The sequence below is a fragment of the Mustela lutreola genome, chromosome 9 (genome assembly GCF_030435805.1).
Source record: "Mustela lutreola isolate mMusLut2 chromosome 9, mMusLut2.pri, whole genome shotgun sequence".
Taxonomy (NCBI): domain Eukaryota; kingdom Metazoa; phylum Chordata; class Mammalia; order Carnivora; family Mustelidae; genus Mustela; species Mustela lutreola.
In genome coordinates, this window is record NC_081298.1 from 45,136,248 (window position 1) to 45,156,428 (window position 20,181).

A 20,181-nucleotide genomic window follows, 5' to 3' on the forward strand; every position below is an offset into this window, starting at 1 on the left:
AATCAAAGTTTACTCAGAACTACACCAGTCAACTGCGAAAACTCTGGTGCTGCAGCCGGCTTCAGTGAGAAGTCTCTCTCATGAGAATGGAAACATATTACCTATTATTCTGTAAATCTGTTCAGGTCTTAGTATGGAGATGGCTTGGCAAACCCCACCTAAATATCAGGTGTAGGCTCTCAATGGGATCTTAACCTGAAAGAAGGAAGCAATCTTTAAAAAGAAAAATGTATTGGAAGTTAGGCAAGAAGACCTTCCCTTCCAAATTTTTCTGGGGAAAAAACTACTTAGATCTCCTGAAGAGAAGTTTCAGGCAATAATTAAAACTTGGACGTCACGTCATATTTTCCCCACGACCTTATTTCAAAGAGATGTTCCACCAAGAAATAGAGCCAGTCTCAGCAAATTCCTACAGGTCATCCTGATGTGGATACATATATGCATGTTAGTCAAATGCATACAATTTTGTAACTGCTGTGCCATTTAGAATACTGGGGCTTAGTGGAAACTCACCATTGTTAAGACTACATGACAGCACTAAGTCACCAGTGGTTTGTGAATAAGTAAGGGAAGTTAAGGTGCCCTCCTCCCTCTACTTCTCCTGTCACCAAACCCTCTCTAATAATTTTTGGTCTACAGCCAGTAGCTACTGGGCTAAAGCTTTCTCACAGCTACGGTTGAAGTACCTGTGCTCACGGGACTGTTTTATCCCATACTTCTCCTTAATCTGGGGCCTTGTCTCTTGCCTCCATGTTCATCCATTCTTGGACAAAGTTTGGTGTGCCTCAGTTTAATATTGGCTCCAGTGTGCCCATGAGGACCTCAAGTGTCAACAGACACTCCACTCCTCAAGAGATTTGAGATCAAGTCTGCACACACTGCTCTCTTCCCAGACATCTGGCAATTCCATCATCTTGCAACACATTCTTGGAAACACTTTCTCCCGGTCATAGTGCATGACCACTGTTGTCAGCCCTTTTTCTTCTTAGAATAGGCCCACAGTTTTACTTTTAACATTTGGCTTACCCACAGTTGTCTATATTCAATCATTTCTACATGGAGAGAAGAAAAATACTCATACAAAGGACAGACCTTATAAAGAGGCAGAATGTCTGATCCATATCTGCCCATAGTCCATTACTTTTTTTTTTAATTAACCTGATAATTTGTTAGAGCAGCAATGGAAAATGAATACATACATATTTGATCTAGCCCATCTTGTTGTATTCTGAAACTCCTATAGGTGTGAAGTAGTACGGGTTGGGAGTTACAAACCAGAGTCAGAAGTCAGACTGCTAAGGTTCACATCTAGGTTCTGTACTTACTGTATAACCTGAGTCAGTTCCTTAACTCATTCCTGAGTCTTCTCATCTGCAAAATGGGATACTAATAGTGCCTACTACAGCGGATTGTTAATGAAGTTTTAAATGAGTTCATATATGCAAATGGTTAGGAGAGTGTCTACTATTTGAAAAGTACATTTTACACACAAGATAAGGCATCAGCTATATTTTTTATTCTTTCTTTCTCTCTCTCTCTCTCTCTTTCTTTCTTTTCTTTCTCTTTGTTTTCGAAGGAAGCTCTATGCCCAGCATGGAGCCCAACTCAGGGCCTGAACTCACAACCCTGAGATCAAGACCTGAGTTGAGATCAAGAGTTGGACGTTTAACTGACTGAGCCACCCAGATGCCTACTGAGGCACTCTTTAAATAAGAACAACATTAAAAAGAAAATTTGTGTAGTAGGGCCACATAGTATAGTGTTTCAACATGGAAATCAGGGATAAATACTTGAGAGCTATGCACAGCCATTTTAATATTTCTCAAGGTCCTAAGTTCATAAAGATATCGTTACTCTAACTACCATTATGAAATCCTTTTCATTTTAATTTCAAAAAGTTTCTCCCTATATATTACACCTTTTTGGACTTTTAAATACCCCATCCACACTATGGTTATGCCCACCCCTATCTCCTTCAGGTGCCTCTTCTACCCTGTGGTTGCCACTATATTGATTCATGTGAAAAGAAATTGAATAAATGAGTAAATGAAATCTAGTCGGACTAAATTCTATGAATTAGATTCAATTAATTGGACTGATTCTATGAACTTCTAACTTCTATTGGCTAACTTTTATTGTATTCTATAAACATTCTTTGAATGTGAGTCTTATTGCTTTTAAGGAAGGCTGGATCTAGGACAAGAAGAGTGAGGGATCTGGACAAGATTTAAGGGAGCACCAAAAACTCAGTAATTAAAATAAGTACTATTTTAACATAATAGCTTCTAAAAGTCAAAATTAATGCAAAAAAATCCAATGATATGTCTCCAAAGGCAAAGGAAACAAAAGCGAAGATGAACTTTTGGGACTTCATCAAAATCAAAAGCTTCTGCACAGCAAAGGAAACAGTCAAAAAAACAAAGAGGCAACCCACGGAATGGGAGAAGATATTTGCAAATGACAGTACAGACAAAAGGTTGATATCCAGGATTTATAATGAACTCTCAAACTCAACACACAAAAAACAGGCAATCATATCAAAAAATGGGCAGAAGATATGAACAGAGACTTCTCCAATGAAGACATACAAATGGCTATCAGACACATGAAAAAATGTTCATCATCACTAGCCCTCAGGGAGATTCAAATTAAAACCACATTGAGATATCAGCTTACACCAGTTAGAACGGCCAAAATTAGCAAGACAGGAAACAACATGTGTTGGAGGGGATGTGAAGAAAGGGGAACCCTCTTACACTGTTGGTGGGAATGCAAGTTGGTGCAGCCTCTTGGAGAACAGTGTGGAGATTCCTCAAGAAATTAAAAATAGAACTTTCCTATGACCCTGCAATTGCACTCCTGGGTATTTACCCCAAAGATACAGATGTCGTAAAAGAAGGGCCATCTGTACCCCAATGTTTATAGCAGCAATGGCCACAGCCGCCAAACTATGGAAAGAACCAAGATGCCCTTCAACGAAAAATGTGGTCCATATACACTATGGAGTATTATGCCTCCATCAGAAAGGATGAATACCCAACTTTTGTAGCAACATGGATGGGACTGAAGAGATTATGCTGAGTGAAATAAGTCAAGCAGAGAGAGTCAATTATCATATGGTTTCACTTATTTGTGGAGCATAACAAATAGCATGGAGGACATGGGGAGTTAGTGAGGAGAAGGGAGTTGGGGGAAATTGGAAGGGGAGGTGAATCATGAGAGGCTATGGACTCTGAAAAACAATCTCAGGGGTTTGAAGTGGCGGGGGGGTGGGAGGTTGGGGTACCAGGTGGTGGGTATTATAGAGGGCACGGATTGCATGGAGCACTGGGTGTGGTGAAAAAATAATGAATACTGTTATGCTGAAAATAAATAAATTTAATTAAAAAAAAATCCAATGAACGTTATTAACGTTTTAAATAAGTACCAGAGTTCAGCTGAGCCATCCAGGACCCTAAGGTAAAAGGAAAACTGTGTGCCACTACAGATAGGATTTTAGGGATTTTTGAAAGGTTAATTTTTTTCCAGAACATTTAAGTGTTGAAAAAATAATGAAAAAACAAAATTTCAATATCAAACAATCAAAAAGTATTAAAACTCACCATTAGCTTAAGTATTTTGTTTATAACACAGAATACATTATAATTTTATTTTCCTGGCTTTAATGGAACAAATTCAGCAATATTTTCAAAATCTTCTTTGCTTATCTCATTTTCAACTGTGAGAACTGCAAGGCTTGACAATTTCTCTTGACAAAGTAACAATATTTAGATATCTTTTTAAGGCCGATAGTTCACAAACATAATCTAACTTTAATATTATAAAATGGTTTATTACCTTGTTTCAATTTTTAAAAAAACTCTCTCTGTATCATGCCTCAAACCAAATAATAAACAAAGGCAGTATACCACACCAGGAAAGGCATAAGAACACAGAGAAACAGACTTTGGGTTGCTCTAACATGCAAGGTGTGTTGGAAAGTTGCCAGTCAAGCAGGAACAGAACTTTCTGGCACTACAGTATCTGGCATACAGTAAGCACTAAGAGGCCAATAATCCACAGAAGAATTTGAAATTAACTCAGAAGGAATCAAGGATTTAAATGTGAAACACATTAACTATAGATTTTCTAAAAGAAACCATAGAAGATCTTTGTGATCTTGGGCTAGGTAAAGATTCCTTAGGTCACCAAAAGTGCAATCCATATTAGAAAAATTTATAAGCTGCACTTTATAAAAACTAAAAACTTTTCCTCTTTGAAGGGCACAATTAAGGGAATGAAAAGACAAGTCAGAGATGGGGAGAAAATATTTCCAAGTCACACAGCTGATAAAGCACTTAAATCTAAAATATATAAAGAACTTTGAAAACTCAATATTAAGAAGACAAACAACCCAATTAAAAATATGGTCAATCAATTCAAACGTAGAGGCTGCCCAAGATATACAGATGGAAAATAGCACAAGAAAGATGTTCAAGATCACTATTCATGAGAGAAATGCAAATTAAATCCACAATAAGATACCACTACCACTAAAATGAAAACACTGATCACACTAAGTATCAGTGAGAATGTAAAGTAACTACAACTCTCATACTGCTGGTGAGAATGTCAACCATTATGGGAAGCAGTCTGGCTGTTAAACATAGAACTTTACACGATTCAGCTGTTCCACTCTCAAGAGACAGGAAAGCACGTGTGCACATACAGACTTGTACACAAATGTTTACAGTAGCTTTGTTTATAGCCAAACACTAGAAGCAACCCAAATACCCATCAACAACTGACTGACTGGATAAACAAACTATGTATCTATACAGTGGAATGCTATACTACTCAGAAATAAACTATTAATAACTGCACCGAGACAGAAGAATCTCAAAATAATTAGATTGAGTGAAAGAAGCCAAACAAAGAAGAGTATTTACTACATGATTCTATTTCTGTAAGATTCTAGAAAATCAAACTAATCTAAATTACAAAAAGCAGATCACTGGTGACCTGACGACTGGGCAGGTGGGTGGGAAAAGGACATAAGAAAACCACTGGGGGTGGGGGGAGGAGACCGGGTGGGGGGAGGAGACCAGACGGTGGAGAAGTAGGAGGCAATGTTTCAACTGGTCCCCTAAAGTGAGCTGATTACCTACCAAAGAACTCTGATCACCCATGAAATCAGCCTGAGATTATAATTGTATACTTCTAGATCTCTATGGAGGCAGAAGACGCCAGTGGATGGGTAAAGTGGAGTGGGAACATCAGACTGATATCAAAAGATAAACAAAAGGGGGGGGAGCCACCAGACGTGACCTATTGGAAAGTAATACCCCAATAAAAGAGTGCCCGGTGATTGGGGACCAGCATTAGAGTCTGGTTGAAAGCACTCAAAAAGAGCAAAAGATCTTAAGGGGAAATTGGTGGAATTTGGCGGTTAGGCACAGGGACTTAAGCCCACGGACCCAAGACAGCCACCACTGGTGGGTGGAACCAAGAGAGCTAAGCTAGGAAGCCAGGTCTTGGTCCCTGAGCTGCCGGCAGGCCTGAGAGAGTCTGGGTGGGGGTGCCCATTAGGGAGTCTGGTGTAACGTCAGCCGGTGCTCTCTAGAACCACAGCCTTTTGTGCTCTGTACATGCACTGCGTGACCAGAGTCTGAGTCGCGCTCCACACCCTCCCCTGAGAGAGGTCTGTGCAGGTGTTCTCTAGGACCAGGAGATTCTGAACACCCTCAGCCAGGGCCAGTGTGAAAATCTCAGTGTGCTATCTCTGGCGGGTACCTCTCTGGCAGTCTGGACCTGCCCAGACAGCCAAGGCTAGTATTTCTCGTGGTTTTGGGTACAAGAGGGAGTTCCTGTGACCCCAAAGACTGTGACTGGGGACGTGCTCTGCCAGTGGAGGAGGGGGAATTTATGTGATCTGGAGATGCCAGAGGGGAACAGACTAAGGCTTCTCTCTGAGATGGAGGTCTGGGAGCAATTTGCTTTCCTCTAAACCTCCAAAGAAGTGTGAAAAGCCACCAACGGGAGAAACAAACAAACAAACAAAAAACCTCCAGAGAACAAAAGCCTGGAAAACCGGTTTCCTCAGAGCCCAGCCCCTGGATGAGGGTAGGAGGACTCAACTCTAGCAAGACTCCCTGAAAAACCACATGGAAGGCTCCTCCCCCAGAAAGCCAGCCAAAAAACCCCCCAAAAACAAAAAAAACAAGAGGACAACCACTACTTCATAGATACAACTTTAATTTTTAATTCGTTCCCACTATTCTGTTTTCATTTTTTTAAATATATAACTTTTACTATCATTATGAGATGTTCAGTACATCAAATTCCATAATAATCTTTTAACCTGAACTTTTTTGATACATATACCTGTGTTTTTCTTTTGCTTTTCTATTTATTTATTTATTTTTTAATATTCATACAGAGATAAGCTTCAAGGTAATTCCCTTTCCCCAATCAATGTTACCCCTATATGTAGACCAGTTTTAATCCCCCTTTATCTCAGGAAAGTTGAGTCCTTTAACAAAGATATCAAGATACATCCAGGAAGAATCAAAATAATCTCCTCGCCCACACTGAGAATTTATAACCACCTTCCCATCTTTTTCTTGTCAGTGTTTCTGTGTACTTATGTTCTGGTAGTACATAAATCTTATACTTGAGGTTCATTTTGACTGGGCTCTATTTATTTATTTATTTATTTATTTATTTATTATTTTCCTCTTGTCATTTACTTTTGTTGGTCTTTTTCTTTGTCTCTTTTTGTTTGTATACTTTATAAATCTTACCTTTGGGGCCCATTCAGGCTGGGCCTTCTCTTTTCTTTTTTCTTTTTTTTTTTTTCCTGTCTCTCTCTCTTTTTCTTTTTTCTTTCTTTTTGGTGGGGACTCTCGATTGATCAGAAGTATTCCAGAGTGCGCCTTGCCTGCACCACAGTTGATACATTCAGCTACACATCCGTTCAGCCATCTCTCACCAAAATGACTGTGAGGAAGAATGCCCAACAGAGGAAAAATTCAGAGACTGGGCCCTCTCCATCAGAGCTTTTGGATATGGACATAAACAGTATGTTGGAAAGGGAATTCAGGTAAACAATCCAGGCAATAGCTAAGCTAGAGGAGGCCTTTGATGACAAAATGGAATTGATTGGTCAGAAGTGAAAGCCACCAGAGATGATGTTAATAATGCTCTCAATGAGTCCCAATCTAATCTAAAAGCCAGGGTAACTGAGGTAGAAGATAGAATTAGTGATCTGGAGGACAAACTGATAGAGAAAAAGGATCAGGAGGAAGACTGGAACAAAAGTTTAAAGGGCATGAAAACAGAATTAGGGAAATAAATGATGCCATGAAATGTTCCAACGTCAGAATTATTGGAATCCCTGAGAGGGAGGAGAAAGAAAGAAGACTAGAAGATATAGTTGAACAAATTCTCCAGGAAAATTTTCCCAATTTGGCGAATGGAAACAGCATTCATGCAGAAAGGTTTCCCCCCAAGATCACAGAATCTAGAAAGACCTCAAGACACCTAATTGTGAAAATGATGAATCATAATTTTAGACAGAAACTCTTGAAAGAGGTAGGGGGAAGAGATTCCTTAAGTACAGAGGAAAGCCCATCAGAATAAAGTCAGACTTGTCCACAGAAACCTGGCAAGCCAGAAAGGACTGGCAAGATGAATTCAGGGCACTGAGAAGAACATGCAGCCAAGAATACTTTATCCAGCAAGACTGACATTCAAAATGGATGGAGAGATAAAGAGCTTCCAAGACCAGCAAGGTTTAAAAGAGTATTTGACCACTAAGCCGGAACTACAAAAAACATTAAGGCGGGTTCTATAAAAGAGGAAAAAAACCCCAAGATTATCATTGAACAGAAATATATGGAGTCAATCTAACAAAGACTTCACAGGTAACACGATGTCAATAAAAACGTATCTCTCAATAATCACTCTCAACATGAATGGCCTAAATGCACCCATAAAACGGCACAGGGTTGCAGATTGGACAAAAAGACAGGACCCATCCATATGTACAAGAGATCCATTTTGAACCTAAGGATACATCCAGAGTGAAAGTGAAGGGATGGAGAAGCATCTTTCATGCCAATGGACCTCAAAAAGATGGCTGGGGTAGCGATTCTCATATCGGACAAATCAGATTTTAAACTAAATACTGTAGTCAGAGATACAGAAGGACACTACATTATTCTTTTTTTTTTTTTTTAAGATTTTATTTATTTATTTGATAGAGATCACAAGTAGGCAGAGAGGCAGGCAGGGAGAGAGAAGAGAAAGCAAGCTCCCTACTGAGCAAAGAGCCCAATGTGGGGCTCGATCCCAGGACCCTGGGATCATGACCTGAGCTGAAGGCAGAGGCTTTAAACCACTGAGCCACCCAGGTGCCCCACACTACATCATTCTTAAAGGGACTATCCACCAAGAAGATCTAACAATTGTAAATCTTTATGCCCCCAATATGGGAGCAGTCAATTACATAAGAAAACTGTTAATTGGGTGCCTAGGTGGCTCAGTGGGTTAAGCCTGCCTTCGGCTCAGGTCATGATCCCAGGGTCCTGGGATCGAGCCCCACATCAGGCTCTCTGCTCAGCAGGGAGCCTGCTTCCCTTCCACTCTCTCTGCCTGCCTCTCTGTCTACTTCTGATCTCTATCTGTCAAATAAATAAGTAAAATCTTTAAAAAAAAAAGAAAAAAGAAAACTGTTAAGATAAAGAGTCATATTGATATGAATACATTAATAGTAGGAGATCTTAACATGCCACTCTCAGTAATAGATCATCCAAGCAGAAAATCAATAAAGGAAAAAGAGCATTGAATGACACATTGGACCAGATGGACCTCATAGATACATACAGAACATTCCACCCTAAAACAACAGAACATTCATTCTTCTCGAGTGCACATGGAACATTCTCCAGAATAGACCATACACAGGGTCACAAAATCAGGGCTCAACTGATACCAAAAGACTGAGATTATTCCCTGCATATTCTCAGATCACAATGCTTTGAAACTGGAGCTCAAACACAAGCAAAAGTTTGGAAGGAACTCAAACACCTGGAAGCTAAAGACCAGAATGGCTGGATCAACCAGGAGATCAAAGAAGAACTTAAACAATTCTTGGAAACCAATGAGAATGAAGACACTTTGGTCCAAAACCTATGGGATACAGCAAAGGTGGTCCAAAGAGGGAAATATATAGCCATTCAAGCCTCCCTCAAAAAAAATTGAAAAATCCAGAATACACCAGCTGTCTCTACACCTTAAATAACTGGAGAATCAACAACAAACTAAGCCAATCCCACACACAAGAAGGGAAATAATCAAGATTAGAGCAGAGATCAAAGAGATAGAAACTAGAGACACAGTAGAACGCATCAATGAAACTAGAAGCTGGTTTTTTGAAAGAATCAATAAGATCGATAAACTATTGGCCAAACTAATCCAAAAGAAAAGAGAGAATGCCCAAATTTACAAAATTATGAATGAAAAGGGAGAGATCACAACACACACCAAGGAAATAGAAACAATCATCAGAAATTATTATCAACAGTTATATGCCAATAGTTAAGCAACCCAGATGAAATGGATGCATTCCTGGAAAACTATAAACTTCCAAAATTGAGCCAGGAAGAAATTGAAGACCGGTATCTAGTAATGAGATTGAAGCAGTGATCAAAATCCTCCCAAAACACAAGAGCCCAGGACCTGACAGATTCCCTGAGGAATTCTACCAAATTTTCAAAGAAGAAATAATACCTATTCTCCTGAAGCTGTTTCAAAAAACTGAAGCAGAAGGAAAATTTCCAGACTCTTTTTACAAAGCCAGCATTACCCTAAACCCCAAACCAGGCAAAGACCCCACCAAAAAGGAGAATTTCAGACCAATATCCATGATGAATATGGATGCTAAGATTCTCAACAAGATCCTAGCTAATAGGATCCAACAGCACATTAAAAAGATTATTCACTATGACCAGGTGGGATTCGTCCCGGGTTTGTAAGGATGGTTCAACATTCACAAATCCATCAATGTGATAGAACAAATCAATAAGAGAAGAGAGAAGAACCGCATGGTCCTCTCAATTGATGCAGAAAAAGCATTTGACAAAATCCAGCATCCGTTCCTGATTAAAAGTATAGGGATAGAGGGAACATTCCTCAACTTCATAAAATCTATCTATGAAAAACCCACAGACAGCAAGTATCAGCCATCCCTCTCAGATCAGGAACACAACAAGGATGCCCACTCTCACCACTCTTGTTCAACATAGTATTAGAAGTCCTAGCAACAGCAATCAAACAAAGAGAAATAAAAGGTATCCAAATTGGCAATGAAGAAGTCAAACTCTCTCTCTTCGCAGATGACATGATACTTTATATGGAACACCCAAAAGACTCTACCCCCAAACTACTAGAACTCATACAGCAATTCACTAACATGGCAGGATACAAAGTTAATGTACAGAAATCAGTTGCTTTCTTATACACTAACAATGAAAACACAGAAAGGGAAATTAGAGAATTGATTCCATTTACTATAGTACCAAGAACCATAAGATACCTGGGAAGAAACCTAACCAAACAAGTAAAGGATCTGTACTCAAGGAACTACAGAACACTCATGAATGAAATTGAAGAAGACACAAAAAGATGGAAGACCATTCCATGCTCATGGATTGGAAAAATAAACATTGTTAAAATGTCTATACTGCCTAAAGCAATCTATACTTTCGATGCCATTCTGATCAAAATTCCACCAGCATTTTTCAAAGAGTTGGAGCAAACAATCCTAAAATTTATATGGAATCAGAAGAGACCCCGAATTGCTTAGGAAATGTTGAAAAAGAAAAAGAACTGGGGGCATCATGTTGCCTGATTTCAAGCTTTACTACAAAGCTGTGATAAAAGACAGCATGGTACTGGCATAAAAAAAGACACATAGACCAGTGGAACAGAGTAGAGAGCCTAGATATGGACCCTCACATATGTGTCAAATAATCTTCGACAAAGCAGGAAACAATATACGGTGGAAAAAGTCTCTTCAATAAATGGTGCTGGGGAAATTGGGACAGCTACACGTAGAAGAATGAAACTTGACTGTTCTCTTACACCATACACAAAGATAAACTCGAAATGGATAAAAGACCTCAATATGAGGCAGGAATCCATCAGAATCCTAGAGGAGAACATAGGCAGTAACTTTTTCGACATTGACAACAGCAAGTTCTCAATATATGTCTCCAAAGGCAAAGGAAAAAAAAGTGAAAATGAATTTTGGGGACTTTATCAAGATCAAAAGCTTCTGCACAGCAAAGGAAAACAGTCAAAAAAACAAAGAGGCAACCCACGGAATGGGAGAAGATATTCGCAAATGATAGTACAGACAAAAAGCTGATATCCAGGATCTATAAAGAACTTCTCAAACTCAACACACACAAAACAGATAATCATGTCATAAAAATGGGCAGAAGGCATGAACAGACACTTCTCCAATGAAGACATACAAATGGCTAGCAGACACATGAAAAAATGTTCATCATCACTAGCCATCACGGAGATTCAAATCAAAACCACAATGAGATACCACCTGACACCAGTTAGAATGGCCAAAATTAACAAGATAGGAAATAATGTGTGTTGGAGAGGAAGTGGAGAAAGGGGAAGTCTCTTACACTGTTGGTGGGAATGGAAGTTGGTACAGTCACTTTGGAAAACGGTGTGGAGATTCCTTAAGAAATTAAACATAGAGCTTCCCTATGGCCCTGCAATTGTACTACTGGGTATTTACCCCAAAGATATCTATGTCGTGAAAAGAAGGGCTACCTATAACCCAATGTTCACAGCAGCAACAGTCATGGTTGCCAAACTGTGGAAAGAACCAAGATGCCCTTCAACAGACAAATGGATAAGGAAGATGTGGTCCATATACACTATGGAGTATTATGCCTCCATCTGAAAGGATGAATATCCAACTTTTGTATCAGCATGGATGGGACTGGAAGAGATTATGCTGAGACAGTCAATTATCATATGGTTTCATTTATTTGTGGAGCATAAGAAATAACAAGGAGGACATGGAGTGATGGAGAGGAGAAGGACGTAGAGAGAAATTGGAGGGGAAGAAGAACCATGAGAGACTATGGACTCTGAAAAACAATCTGAGGGTTTGGAAGGGGTGGGAGGTAGAAGGCTGGGTTAGCCTGGTGATGGGTAATACAGAGGGCATGTATTGCATGGAACACTGGGTGTGGTACATAAACAATGAATTCTGGTACATCAGAAAGAAATTAAGAATAAATAAATAAATAAGAAAACCACTGAGGATAAAGAGGGTGTGCTATATATGTATACACATAATGGAATACTATGCAGCCATCAAAAGAAATGAAATCTTGCCATTTGCAACAACGTGGATGGAACTAGAGGTATAATGCTGAGCAAAGTAAGTCAATCAGAGAAAGACAATTTATCATATGATCTCTCTGATATGAAGAATTTGAGAGGCAGGGTGACGGGCTATGGGGGTAAGGAAGGAAAATATGAAACAAGATGGGATTGGGGAGGGAGACAAAGCATTAGAGGCTTTTTTTTTTAAATAAACACATAATATATTTTTATCCCCAGGGGTACAGGTCTGTGAATCGCCAGGTTTACACACTTCACAGCACTCACCATAGCACATACCCTCCCCAATGTCCATAACCCCACCCCCCTTCTCTCAACCCCCCTCCCCCAGCAACCCTCAGTTTGTTTTGTGAGATTAAGAGTCACTTATGGTTTGTCTCCCTCCGAATCCCATCTTGGAGCATTAGAGGCTCTTAATCTCAGGAAACAAACTGAGGGTTGCTGGGGCGTGGGGAGTAGGGATAAGGTGGCTGGGTTATGGACATTGGGGAGGATTTGTGCTATGGTGAGTGCCATGAAATGTGTAAGACTAATGATTCACAGACCTGTATCCCTGGGGCAAATAATACATTGTATGTTAATTTTAAAAAAAAAATATTGTGAATGATGGCTATGTTCATTATCTTGATTGTTATAATGATTTCATAGGTATACACCTATGTCAAAACTTCTCAAAATTAACATTATCTACACATATCATTTATTGTATGTCAGTTATACTCCCAAAAAAGAGCTGCTTTTTTAAAAAGGAAAACACAGAGCAGGTGGTCTGGAAGCAACTAAGTGAAAAACCAGGAGGACAGAGGCTGTGCTCAGATACAGGTCTGTATGATGACAAGGGTGCAGAAGATAAAAGTCAGGAAACCATGGAAGGTTAGGGGTCGAGGAGCTGATGGGTAACCTGGAAAGAAGGGAAAGGACTCAGAGACAGCTAAGCTATTAAAAAAAAAAAAAAAAAAAAAAAGGCAAATTAGCAGATCAGGAGACCTGGCAGTAATGAGGACAGACAAGGCCTAGTCAAGGGAAAGGTTTCCACAGAGTGGGTAGAGGGTGAGGTCTGGAATGGGCCTTGGAGAAAAGGAAGACCATGATCTCACTCCCACAGGCCTGGGGGAAACAAAGAAGCCTGAGAGAAAAGCCATGTTTCAGAAAGCTGAGGAGGTGAAACCAAGAGGCTGAGGCTCTAGGGCTGTTGTTTAGCCCAGTAAGAGATTTCCAGAGGGTGGAGGACAAAGTGGGAAAGAGGGCAAGAAATGCAGGGCAATGATTTTGAAAGCACCCCAGAGAGGACACCTAGTAGATCAAAGGGGCATTAGGCCCAGCTACCACCTGGTGGACACCAAGGCAGGCAGGGGCCCTGTAGTTCAATTCAGCCTGGCTGTGATGCATCTCTGAGGGACCCTTACTGTAAAGTGCACAGGAAACCCTGCTCCCTCAGAAATACGCGCTTGTGCTGTGTCCTGACTATGAGCGACCCAGGGAGGGCTGTCCGGCTCAGGGTTCTGAGCGGTAGTTAAGAGCCCAGTGAGCTGTAGAAACTTTAAGAAATATAGCTGCTCAGGAGTTGTGTTCACATCCCAAGCACTGTCAGGCCACTGGGAAGCCCAAGGTATAAAGCAAGGGATACTCTTAAGAAGTCATAAACAGGGGCGCCTGGGTGGCTCAGTGGGTTAACGCCTCTGCCTTCGGCTCAGGTCATGATCCCAGGGTCCTGGGATAGAGCCCCGCATTGGGCTCTCTGCTCAGCAGGGAGCCTGCTTCCTCCTCTCTCTCTGCTTGCCTCTCTGCCTACCTCTGATCTCTCTCTGTCAAATAAATAAATAAAATCTTAAAAAACAAAATAAAAAGTGCTCATTAAAAAAAAAAGTCATAAGGGGGGAGGGGGTTTGGGAGAAGGGAGTGGGATTATGGACATTGGGGAGGGTATGTGCTTTGGTGAGTGCTGTGAAGTGTGTAAACCTGGTGATTCACAGACCTGTACCCCTGGGGATAAAAATATATGTTTATAAAAAATTAAAAATTACCCAAAAAAGTCATAAACAAATCTGTTTAATTATCCACTAGTTTTTATATTATGTATAAGAAGAACCCAGTAGAACAAACTGGATTAATAATGACTCCTATAAAAAACCCATGAGGTAATGTGTGTATTTTCCACTCAAGCCCAACCCTTTAAACCCAACAGCTATTTATTTTGAAGATTTTTGATATAAAACATCTCTAGTACAAAATAAACCCTTTAACCCCCAGCAAACATGTATTGCATTCAGATAAGGTACTGTTTCCTGAATGGGACAAGACATCTACTTCCTAGAGGCTCATAAGCAGTAAACTATCTTAAGCACAGAGAACTTGAATCCTACACTGATGAGACATGGGCACATGAAAGGGGGCCATAGCCTACCTCTACACCAGACAGCCTTGGTTTACTGATGTACCGCTCCTATCATCTTCTCACATGCTGGCTGCTCTCATTATTACACAAATAAGATGTCAAGTGCCCACCCTTGTCCCCCCATGATGTACTCGCATAAAACTGACTTTCGGAAAATCTCCCCATTCATAATTAGTCATGGGAATTTACAAACATTTGAGTAGCATGTTGGCAGACATCACAGTTAGTGAGTGTTCTGTCAGCCACTTCCCTCGTCTTCTTACTCTCTAAACCTCACTTGAAGCAGTATCTCAAGATGCCTGGAATCATATTCAAAGGCTTATATATAGCAAGCAGCCAGCCTTAAAATCCTTAAGCACAGAGAAACTTATAGACTATTTTCTCCCTCTAAAAAGGGTTGAGAGAGAAACAGAACCTCTCTCTTTGCTATGGACAAAACAAGATGGCATGACAAGAAACTGACTTCAAACACTGCCAGTTGATATTTCAAATTAACTTCTTCTGTGTCTGTATAAAAGCTGGCTATTCAGTAGGTCTGACAACTTTTTTTATTTAATTTTTTTCAGTGTTCCAAAATACATTGTTTATATAACTACGCCCAGTGCTCCATGAAAACTTTTAAGCCTTGCAGAATACAGGACTTCCTTTTATTTTAGGCTTCTATATTTAGGGACATTATTTGTAGTGTGGGGCAAGAAGCATACCAAATCAGTGGTATGTCAACCCAGCTTCAAGGTTCTAACCCAGTATTCCAGAGTACCTTGGCCACTATCAGCCACAGGAACATTTAATTAAGAAGTTTATACAGTAGTGTTCTTCATATTAGATCAGAAATATTAGATACCTAGAATATAAAACATCTAAAATAAGGAACATTAGATACCTACAAAGTCTGGAGCTGACTAGTGAAAAGCTTCCTGTGCAAGCCTCAAGAGGTTTTGCAGAAGCCAAGAAGATACTGATGCTATGGAAATATTTAAAGCATAATCCTTTCCCTTTGAAATCTGGTGTTTCCTTATAGTTTCTATAGTTAGTTTCTATAACAAACTTGGTCAAGACCTTAATGACATATGGTAGCCATTTTAACAAATCTGAATAAAATGGAAGAATGGAAAAGAGTGAGGACAAGAAAATGTGTAGAATTGTTAATCTACAATCAGTTATTGGCCATTTAAAAACCCAAGAAGCTATGAAAATTAAAGGTTCTGTGTAGAATTTCCTAGTAGGCAGGATCTGACCTAAATCTGAACACCTAAGGTGGCAACACCTAACTAAGCTGAGGCTATTATGGCGTTAGTTATCCCACTGGCGCTGAATATTCATCTCTTAGGCTACAGAAATAAGAATCCTCTTGGTTACAGGGTGTTGTCCAGTCCTCTGGGGTGTAACATAAAGATATCCACATTGGATTAATGTTTGCTGAACATCAACACAACACACACTGCCATTCTAAAACTTTGAAAAATTCTGATTCTAAATAAAGGACATTTAACCTGAAGATCATCATAAAAGGTATGTGGACCTGTCTAACCATCAACTTCTATCCAGTTCGAAAAATCAGGCAAAGATACCTGCATCTGGAAGGAGCCAGTCTGATTCAAATACTAAGCATATAAGCATCAAAACAAGGATGATTTCATATATAAATGCTCCAACGTCAACATTCTGAAACATGACACTTTCTGACCCTGTTGTCTAGCCAGCTTATTCTATGCACAAGATAAACTAGCTTCTTCTACACACCAGGCTAGATAAACAGCACCTGCTCTTAGGCTGGCTCAGGAGACTAGCACTCTGCAGTCCCCATCCAAGAGTCACTGCTCCTGGTCAGACACTATTGAACTGGGTAAAAAGCTGCTTGTACCTGCACTCTTAACCAGTCATGTGGTAACAGTAGCCAGAGTTAAGGTAATCCCCTACACCACCTCCTACATGCATAAAGTCTCACAGCACAAATAGCAAATGAATTTCTATACCCAGTCCCAGTAAGGTTATCCAAGCTGAGAGGGGCCTATTAATCTGCAGACATTTTACAGTACTCTCTGTAGCAAACGAGGATGGTTTTCATAGACAGGACATAAGCAGAATGGACGGATTATATCTAGCACAAATACAGAATTCTGCATGCACTTATTCTCATTTTTATCCATTCCTGCAACACCACGGAGTATTACAAGTCCCTACGATTCCTCTTCAGATTATACTTACCATTTGATTTTTAGATTTTTACCCTAAATACACAACACCAAGTATCAATTAAAAGAAATGCTACCAATAATGCTATAATTTAAAGGAAAACCTTCTTTGGGTATTTGAAAGCTTTGCGCAGTGGCAGTATCGTAGCCAATGAGGTTTATCCAAGGCGCGATTATTGCTAATTGAAAGATTTAAAGACAAAGGCATGTACCTTCAAGTAATGATTTAATCATTCAGTTCAGCAGATGTATTTATTATATATACTTCACCAAACAGTTCCGTTTATAGAAGGGTCCAATTATACTTTTCATGTAAGTAGGACTAAATGAAATTTGGGATTCTGAATTTTGAAATATCCACAGAACGTGCCATGTTCTTTCAGGTCCCAGGTCTTTCACAGATCAATCTCCCATCTAGGAAACCCTTTCCATACTTCTATGTCAAGGCTCAGGTAGAGATTACCTCTCTTGAAGCCTTCCTCAAGTCCTCTGAAGAGAACTGTTCAACTTTCTTCATTGCTACCACTAGTACATTTTTTGTAGTAGCAATTCTACTGTAATTTTTTTTTTTCAAACTTATTCCCCACCCTGGCAATCAGCTTATACCATACAAGCATGGTGAAATAGTCCTTGTTTCTTCCTCAATAGGTATTTGAATGAATGAATGATGAGGAAGTTAAGATCCCATTATGACGTTACATTTTCCTCAATGTGATTATCTGGCAAGGAGGAAAAGAGGGAGAAAGACCAAACCAGACACTCTTTAAACAGAAAGTAGGAGTCACAGTCAATAGCACAAAATTACATGAGTTGTGCCATGAATATTACATTGAGAGGAAACACTGTTCAATGTCAATGGCTGCACGGAAAGGGCAGCAATGCTAACTTAGATGTATTTCAAGTTCCCTCCTGCTGCCACACCTGAAAGCTTTCAAACAGAAGAACTCTGCATCAGTGAGAAAGTCTTGGAGAACAAGATATTTTTATTAAAAAAAACAAAAAGTCACTCAAAAATACTCTGGATTACCTGATGATTCACAGACCTGTACCCCTGGGGATAAAAATACATTATATGTTTATAAAAAAATTTAAAAAAATACTCTGGATCAAATATTTCTCAAACAATTTGGTGCACAGGAATCCCCTGGAGCTCTTGTTAAAAATGCAGACTGATTTGGTAGGTCTGGCTGGGGCGTGACATTCTGCATTTTCTAACAAGCTCTCAGGTGAGACCAGTGCTGCTGGTCTGTGAACCATCCTTTTTAAGGAGCACTTTTGGCGCAGGGATAGATATTTTCCTCCAAAGTCCAGGTGGGACTTGTCTTACATTTAACCAGCATGTCCTTGTTACCATTTCTTGTTGTAACCTACTATTGAAGGTGCCAATTACATAAAATATTACTGAAAAGTCAACTGAAAAAAATCTATAATTTTAGAAATCTTTAAATTTTCTTACCTATACTCTGGTAATGCCATCGAAAGAAAATTCGTTCAGGTAGAAATTGCAGTATTTTCTATAAAACAAATGTAAAAAAATTAAGATATAAAGACAAAATGAACTGCACACTTCATGATAGTACTATATATGAACTACACACTTCATGTTAGTACTATGTATGTATGTATATATATATACACAAAGTGTGTGTATACACGCACACACACACACACACACACACGTCTCAGAAAAGAAAACGTAAAAGCTATTTCTAATACGTAAATAGTGCGCTTGACTCTGTAGCCCATGGGACAGTGTCTTTTACTAGGCCCAAACAACCTTTCTTCCTTGAATGCCTTAAAGTCATCACTGTTCCAAGTTTAATTTCTCCTAAAAGAAAACAAGAAAAACAAGGGGAAAAAATCCCTAAAATAATCATTTTATCTTAATTAAATCATAGCCTTTGCTTAAGTTCGTATTAAAAGAATAATTTCTCAAATGCCAGATTCCCCACATTTCTGCTTTTCACCTTCCACTTTCCCTTCTCATTATCATTATTATTAGCCTCTGGACAAGGACCAGTGTCAGGAAGAAAGATGAACGTCCAGAAGGATAAGACTGTGAACATACAGTGGGTTAATAAAATGAAATTGCTGTCAAGAATTTCTTGAAATTAATAGCTAAAAATAAGTTTAGGATTGCAGTTAGGAATTTCACACCCTTCACCCCACATATTGGAAGATACAATATAAGGAATAAATGAATGACATACAAGAGTATTTAGCTAATAAAAGTAGCTTTTCCAAAAAAACCCAAATGACCTTTCTCTTTTTTTTCCCCACTTATTTTTCCAATAAGTTTTGGCAAGTTATTCTTGGGTCCTAAGATTCTTTGTACTTTCTCAGCAACCACCTTATTAAGAAATTTAGAAATCCAGAAACTCATCAAAATATATTTCTTGGTATTGATAACACATCCCTATTTGACCATAACAAATCCCCATTCCAGGTTCATCTAGGCTAACAGTCTAACAGTGAGAAAGATGAAGGTAAAACACATATATCCAAATCTCCTGAATAAATATATTTCCCAGCTCATCAACTGCCTCCTCCATCTGAAGCAGCCTGAGGTTTGGTTTTGTTTTCATTTTGTCTTAACTTCCCCCTGGGTCAGTAACGTATGCTTGTCTTACTTCATTTGTTCCCATTTGAGAACCGTGAACATGTAAGAACATCTCCTGATGATCTGAGAAAAGGCATGACAGGTAAACTTCCCTCAGACGCGGGGGCTTTAAGGGCACGGACTCCTTGCTCCCCCTGGAGGCTTTTCCACCCACAGCCTTGTGCCTATGGTGCTGCCTCACCATTCCTCTCACTGCAGGCACCACCTCCCCACAGGGGCCTTTCTGGGCCTTCTTTCTTTCTGGGTACCACCTCACCACTACTCTGATGCTCTTTCCACCGCCTCTTCTGTGGTCTTCCTCGCCCTTGCCCCTCCCTGAAGTCATCTTCACCTTCACTCATTTAAAGGCGGTATTCCCTCCACCAGAGTGTCAGCCCTGAGAAAAAGAACATCCCTGTCTTTTCTCTGAAGCATCCCCAGTACCAAGAGCATGGCTGGCACACAGCATGTGCTCAAATAAATACTCAGGAGAAGAATAATGCAGGCTTTTTACTTGGACAACTGTTTTGAGTATTACAAGTTTCCTAATGTTTGCTATGGTCCTCTGTTGA

At 39.6% G+C, this 20,181-nt stretch overlaps 1 protein-coding gene and 1 pseudogene across 4 annotated transcripts in view; one reads left to right on the forward strand and one right to left on the reverse strand.

Annotated features, from left to right (window-relative positions):
- Nucleotides 1–20,181, reverse strand: part of RALGAPA2 (Ral GTPase activating protein catalytic subunit alpha 2) — a 322,357-nt gene that overhangs the window by 249,964 nt on the left and 52,212 nt on the right. For all 4 annotated transcript variants that reach the window (XM_059134173.1, XM_059134172.1, XM_059134174.1 and 1 more), the window contains exon 4: nucleotides 18,467–18,524. In XM_059134173.1, the coding sequence (XP_058990156.1) occupies nucleotides 18,467–18,524 (58 nt within the window). The remainder of the gene's footprint in view (nucleotides 1–18,466; nucleotides 18,525–20,181) is intronic.
- On the forward strand, nucleotides 17,133–17,214 carry LOC131808637 (U4 spliceosomal RNA; annotated as a pseudogene).